The sequence below is a fragment of the Embiotoca jacksoni genome, unplaced genomic scaffold, assembly GCF_022577435.1.
Source record: "Embiotoca jacksoni isolate LCO1_2020_lvr unplaced genomic scaffold, fEmbJac1.0.p SCAF_8, whole genome shotgun sequence".
Lineage (NCBI taxonomy): Eukaryota > Metazoa > Chordata > Actinopteri > Embiotocidae > Embiotoca > Embiotoca jacksoni.
The window spans coordinates 1,787,043-1,793,881 of record NW_027185436.1 but is presented as its reverse complement, the minus strand read 5'-3'; the positions used below and the strand labels follow the sequence as shown (position 1 = coordinate 1,793,881).

General features: G+C 38.6%; 1 protein-coding gene across 1 annotated transcript; it reads right to left on the bottom strand.

Annotated features, from left to right (window-relative positions):
* Positions 1–583: 583 nt before the first annotated feature.
* LOC138191669 (nuclear factor 7, brain-like) lies at positions 584–2,014 on the bottom strand. The gene has a single exon (XM_069138591.1). It carries the CDS (start codon positions 2,012–2,014, stop codon positions 584–586), a length of 1,431 nt encoding a protein of 476 aa, XP_068994692.1.
* Between the last annotated feature and the right edge of the window lie 4,825 nt (positions 2,015–6,839).

Sequence of the window (6,839 nt, the reverse complement as noted above, 5' to 3'; positions counted from 1 at the left end):
AGAATGAAAAGACACATCGTGCTTTTTAATTCATTGAGACTCTGAGAATAAAGAGGAAAATAATCCAATTAAAATGTGTTAAAGACTAAAAACATGTGACACAACCAGAAACAAAGTATTTGATGTAGCTGGTGAGTTTAGTTGCTGCTAACTCAGCTAATAATTAAAACCACATCAATTTGTTTCAGTGAGAGTTTAAACTGAACATGTAATAAAGTTTCACTTCATAGATTTGATATCTTTCTGGATTATCTGATGTTTAACTTGATTTTTCAGATCTGAAAGGAGTAGTTTTAACACGCCTACTTTTCTAAAGTAATGATTAACTTTCCAACTAAAAACTATTTCTGGGTTTTACATCTTTTAAATTTTGTACATCAAACCTTTGTTGGATGGTTGACAGTATTTCAGAACACAGAGACCGTGATACAAATCAATGAAGGGACATCAAATCTGCTTTAAAGAAAAAATAAAAGACATCAAGACCAGAAATGTTTGACTGGAAAGATTGAAGATGAGTTTAGAGTTAAAAAAAAATGAAACACTAAAAAAATTAGAATTCAGGAATTTGGACATTTGAACATTACAGAGAAATCTCACTCAGACAGATTTTGATATCAGAAGTTTTGGCATCACCAGCTTCTCCAATACTGAAATATGGGAAGAGTTTCTCAGTGAAAGTGTCTCTGTGAGTGCAGATGTGAGTCATGTCTTCAGGGTTGTAGAAGGACACCTCCCCCATGTCATAGTCCAGCTGGACTCTGATCCTCTGGAGACTCTTCTTCACTCTGACAGTCTTACCCACAACATCAAGGTATTCTCCACTGTCATAATCTAAACACCAGACTCCATATTCTGGTGAAGCATCATACTCTCCCTTCCTGTCAACTGACTCTTTAACTAACCCTATAAGCCAGTCAGGATGGTCTCCCACCTCCACCTCCCAGCTGTGTTTCCCTGAGCTGAAACCCTCAGAGCCCAGAACAGTGACATATTTAGTGTTTCTCTCTGGATTGTCAGGAAGCTGCTGCTTTGTGTCTCCACATCTCACACTGGTCAGATCATCAGACAGATGGAGACATTGGTTTGCAGTGTTTGGGTCCAGAATGACAGGACTGAAGTGGACCTTCTCCTTCATCTTCTCCCAGACTCTGAAGGACAGGTTGCCCAGGTGTTTGGCCACATCTATCAGTGCTCCTGAGACCAGCTGTGGATCTGACAGTGAGCTCTGGGCTCTGGCTCTGGTCTGAGTGGCTTTATAACTGCTGAGGAACGGCACGTTGTGTTTCTGCAGGTCTTCTTCAACAGCACAGATACTGTCTGACAGAGAGGAGATCTGCTCCTGAATCCTCTTCATCTCTCTGCTGATAGTCTTCCCCTTCTGCTCCTCTTCCTCCCTCAGAGCTGCCAGTCTGGACTCCTCTTCCTCTTTCAGGAACTGGTGGATCTTGTTGAACTCTGCTCTGATCTGCCTCTCTGTGGACAACAGCTGCTTCTTGGAGTGTTGACTCATTTCATTGTATGTTTCCTCCACTTGTTTGTATTTGTCCTTCTTGTCCTGCAGAGACTTTAAGTCAGATTTCAGCTGCTCCTTCAGATCACTGACTGCTTGTTCTACAGGAACCACTTTGTGAGTCTGGTGGAGAGAAAACTCACAGACAGGACACACAGCTCTCTGCTCGTCCTCACAGAACCAAGAAGGGACTTCTGGATGTTTATCACACAGCACCTCCTCCTTCTCTTTCTCCTTTTCTTTTACCATCTCAGGTGAACTGGTCCTCTGTCTCTCAGCAAAGGAGTCAGCCTGTTCCTTCAGTGATAAATTCACTCCAGGATCGTTTGAAGATTTTCTTTTACAAATTGGACAGTTTTTGTTTCCAGCTTGTTCCCAGAATTTCTTTAGGCAGCTTGAACAGAAGTTGTGGCTGCAGCTCAGAGACACAGGATCTCTGAAAGTCTCTGAACACACATGGCAGCTCAGGAAACTTTCAACAAGAGCAGTTTTCTCAGCCATTTTCTCTCTTTTCAAATTGTTCTGAAATGAAAGACTCACCAAATTTAATTATCTTCAGCTTGCCTCTCAGTTATCCAAGAAAGTATCCAGTTCAAGATCTCACCCTGTAATGGCGTCCTGTCTTCAATAAAGTCACAAGCTTCAATGAAATGAGAAAGTTTATCGTTTCATCTACATCCTTCATTGGTCAGTCATTGACAGCAAACTATCTGATATCAACTTTTATTACCTTCCTGCAGAACAAGATGTGGCCTGAAGACTCCAACACAAACTGAACCGCCTTGTTTCCCTCTGATGATCTGACCAGCGTGAGAAATGAATTCTCAGACAGTCAGATGAACATATAATGTTTATCCCCCTGAAGTCTCATGTTTACTCTATCAGAGTGGTTCATGTACTTTGTCACAGACAAAGAAACTGTTTGAAGATCTAAACCAAACTTTTACCTTTAAAAATGTTCTGTATGATATTAAAGAACATGTTTTAATTGTTCTTGTGAGGATGTGATTATTTTGTATTTCAACATCTCAGTTTGAAACAGACTTAGAAGCATTTCAATGTTAATTCACTTCCATTTTAATTTTCTAGTAACATACACAACCTTTTTCTAAATTACACACATAATGTTTAAAACTGATCAAAAACAGTCTGATCAAATATCTCATAATTCTCTACTTCTTATTGTTGATTATAATAACTCTGTCTGATCTTTGGACTTTGCCTGACGTCTTTTGTCATCCTGCAGCTGCCTGTTAGACTTCAACACTCACTGATGCATCGTAATAAACACATAAATACATGTTCTTCCTCATATTTTCTGCTTTTGTCATTTTTCAAAATAGTGTAAATTACTGGATATGATCAAAACTTTCCACAAAACAAAATGTCTACGTGAATTTGTCCTCAAATATTTAGCAAAATCTCTCAACACTAAATGCCATTTTTATGGGTTGTAGCGAATCAGACCCTGTTAATATATAATCGAATTGTTTTTCCAAACATGATCAGGCATAAAATTTGCTTGTAAAACCATGAATATCTTTACTGAGTACTTCCCAGAACATCATATACAGTATATGTGTGTAAAACAAGCATTTTCAACAGAATTGAAAAACTACTTTCACAAGAACAAATGAATTGAATGAAACAAACTGACTGATGCTGAACATACTCAACATCCTGTTGGAGAAATGTCACCTTTGTTGCCCCTCGTGGAGCTGAACAAAGAGAAACTACGTCCACATAATGCAACTGAGTGTTTGTAAATGTAAACATGTACTAAACTTTTAAATAATATGTATCAGAAACTGTTTGCCTCACGTTGTTTCACTGTGTGACTGTATGCAGGTTAGAATCTGCAGTTAAGATGGACGACATCTTACATGAGCGAGTTGGAACAGCCCAACCTGGCTGCCTTGTCTCTGTTATTGTGTCCTTGTTGTGTCTTTGACCTCTAATCAAGCGCTCACTCCCTGAAACACAGCAGCTCCTCTCCACTCGGGGTTCAGGTCGCACAGCAGATGTGAACTGAAACTGTTTTAGACGTGTCTCCAGTGTTTTACAGGCTTGCTTCAGAGAAAGAGAAACAGAGGAGGGCCGATAGATGAATATTTGATTGTGTGCTCTGTAATATTGATGTGGTTCAGAGGCCTTGAGTCCGGCTCCTGCGGCTACATTAGCACACCGGTAGTGTTTGAGTTCTCCCCGACCTTTTAGTAAAGAAAGCCTTTATGGTATTAATATGATGATGAATCGTGTCAGTATGCAGACACATGTTCAAGTATTTACTACTGAAGGTTTTTATTCAGTATTTTATCATCTCATAAATTGGACAATACCTTTTTTCTGTGTTGTAACCTTGAGCATGTTGTGCTGGCGGGTGTCTGCTGGTCATCAGTTAACAGCCTTACAAATAAGTGTGCAAGGTGAATGAAACTGCAGGTAACCACAGTTACCTAACCATGAGCCAACAGTCATCCGACACCGCCATGTTAAATGGAAGTAGATGACACATAATTGTACCAAATATCAATATCAAATTTGGCAGTTGATGTTCATGTTTCAGAGGGAGACAAATTATTGATACCATGTTCACAGTAAAGAAAAAATGGCTCGTCCTGGAAATCTGGCGAAACAAGTGTCCATCTCACGAGGCATTTTGGTTATTTAAGACCTTTTTAAGATCTCAATCTGCCTGAATTCTAATGATTAAATAGTCTCATGTGCAAATATTGTCTTAAAAAAACAATATACATCCACATGTTCATGGTCTTGTATTTAGATATACATAAGACAAAGGCTCTATTTTCCATGTGTCCTGATTTTAAAAGTTTATGTATAATGAAGGGCTGCAACTAAACATTTCATAACATGTATATCTTTTTATTATTTTTAGTTGAACATATTTCCTTCAGTAAAATTCATAACATGCTTCATGAATGTGCCTTGGCCTCGCAATCGACAATAAAACCTTTTTGATTCTTTACAGCAAACCAGCGTTAATGCATTTATAAGAAGCAGTGAAATTCAAGAAAATAAACTCTCCCATTTTGTTTATGTATCTACATGATAAATGACTTTGCATGTGGAAATTAGATTTTTACTCATATACACCTTTAATTCAGCGCTGTATATAAAAATCACATTTAGTAATGCTGAATCAGCAGGCAGCTCAGCCAGTGTCTCCCATCATGTAAAACCTTCCACGTCACCTTAAGAGCACTAACATGGACCAAGGGATGCTTTTATTTTGGAGCAACCTTGTTTCCATTTCCCCCCAAAATTCATGATTCACTTCAAGTAATTCAAATTATTCATCTATTTTAGAAATGATCTGATCAGTTTTTCATTTTCAAATCAATATTTAAAAAAGGTCTTTATACAGAAAATTGTATTTTCAGAGCCTCTGTGGTGGGAGCTGCAGTTCCTCTCTTGATTTCATGAAATCCAAGCTTCACATGTCCACTGTGCCTGTGACTGCACTTTCAGGGTGGAAGGTGAAGGTGAAGAAAGGCTCGTCATTCACTTCCAGTGTTCATGATTCACCACTGAGATCCCACCGCAACTCATTTCATGTGGAGTTAACTGAGAACCTTGAACATGGACTCTTCTGTTCACCTCACAGCTCACAATTTAGTACATCATCAGCTTTCCGTCAATAAATTTGAAATTCTTCATCCAAAAGTCCATAAATCCATCTTTGGTCGCATGTCTATAAGACGTCAGTGTTGCTGTTTCTGCACGGCAATGAATGTAAGGTCGCTTTTAAAAGAAGAAACAACACATCTTTAAATTAAAATTGAAATGATGAGATGGTAATCAACAAATTGCAGCATTCATAAAATCAGTGCACTCAGAGGTTTCACCTGTACAATCTGTCTTGGTCTGGTTTGACCAGCAGTTTTGTCACTTCATTTAAATCTTATTACTGAGTAGTACTTTAAAATCACTGTGTGTATTCACCAACTTGATGACTTTCCTCGTATTGTGCCGCCATGTTTTAGCATTCATGATCCTGTAATTGTGACTTGTGGTCATAATTATCCAGCAAAAGTGATTCACTTACCTGTTGATCATGAAGAGAAAACGTGAACTTTCTACCGTTTACTTGTGATTGAAGTCAGCTATCTGTAGAGGGCAGTCTTTGATTACCGTTTCTCTGCTGCTCACAGTGCTGCTCTGTTCTGTTCTGCATTATGTTTCCCTCCTTTATGATTTTAGGTGATATCATCTTATCAATAGCAGTAAAGTTTGATGTAAATTCCTCGGTACTTTCACAGAGGTCAGAAGTTTAAAGAGGAGTTTATGCTCTCGAGTATTGATGCAACCAGAGTTGTTGATGGTTTGATGTTAGCTGTGGTCATATTTGTGTGCATGACACGCATGTGTACAGTGCACCAATGACTGTAACTGAAAACTAATGTGAGCCCATGTACCAAGTTCTCTCCTCAGATTAAATGTCATTTAAGATGCAAGAGAAAATTGCAGTTTTGTATTTCAACATCAGAGGTTTGAGGGTTTCTTTGTCTCTGATGTCACTGGTACATTTTTATAGTATAGATGATACCAGCATGCCAGCGGGCGCTGGGTTTCAAACTTTGGAGACTGCTCACTGATCTGAGCCAAAGACCAACAGTAACCAGCTGGTTTGACCTTTAACTTTAACTTTAGACTTGACATGGTTGATTACACACCTTTGAATCAAAGAAAAAGTGAAAATCCTCTTTGTGGTAAATTACTTCCTGCATCTCAAGCAGGTCTCTGCAGGTTTATTTAAAGATAACATGTCATGCTATTGATCCCCTGGAGAGAAATGAATATAGAAGCAGAGGAAACAGACCACAGAAGCCAGAATCAGTGCAGATAAGCAGAATAATTTACAAATATGAATCAAAACAAAATCACGCTGCATTATAACTTTGACCAGTGTGAATAATGGAACAGACACACACTGCTAAAACTATGTGGACACCTGATCATGCCATCTGTATGTTACCTTGTCTGTTCAAATTCACTGATGAAAATATCAATTTAAATTTAAATGGATATTGAACCTGTATAAAAGTATTCTTAAATTCTTTAAACAAAAGGGTTAAATATTAACAAAGTTCCGAGTTTTCTCAAAAACAGCTGCAAAAAAGGTTGTAACAGACTCTGAATCCATGGACCAATCAGGAAAGGGGGCCCAGTGTAAAAAGGAGAGTGAAGTCAGCAGACAGAGAGGAAGAAAACGATGACGACTCTGCACAGGCCAGTCAGGTTCTTCCCCACCATCCTGGAAACATGTCTGTATGGACCTGGCTCTGTGCAGAAGAACTGTCATGTT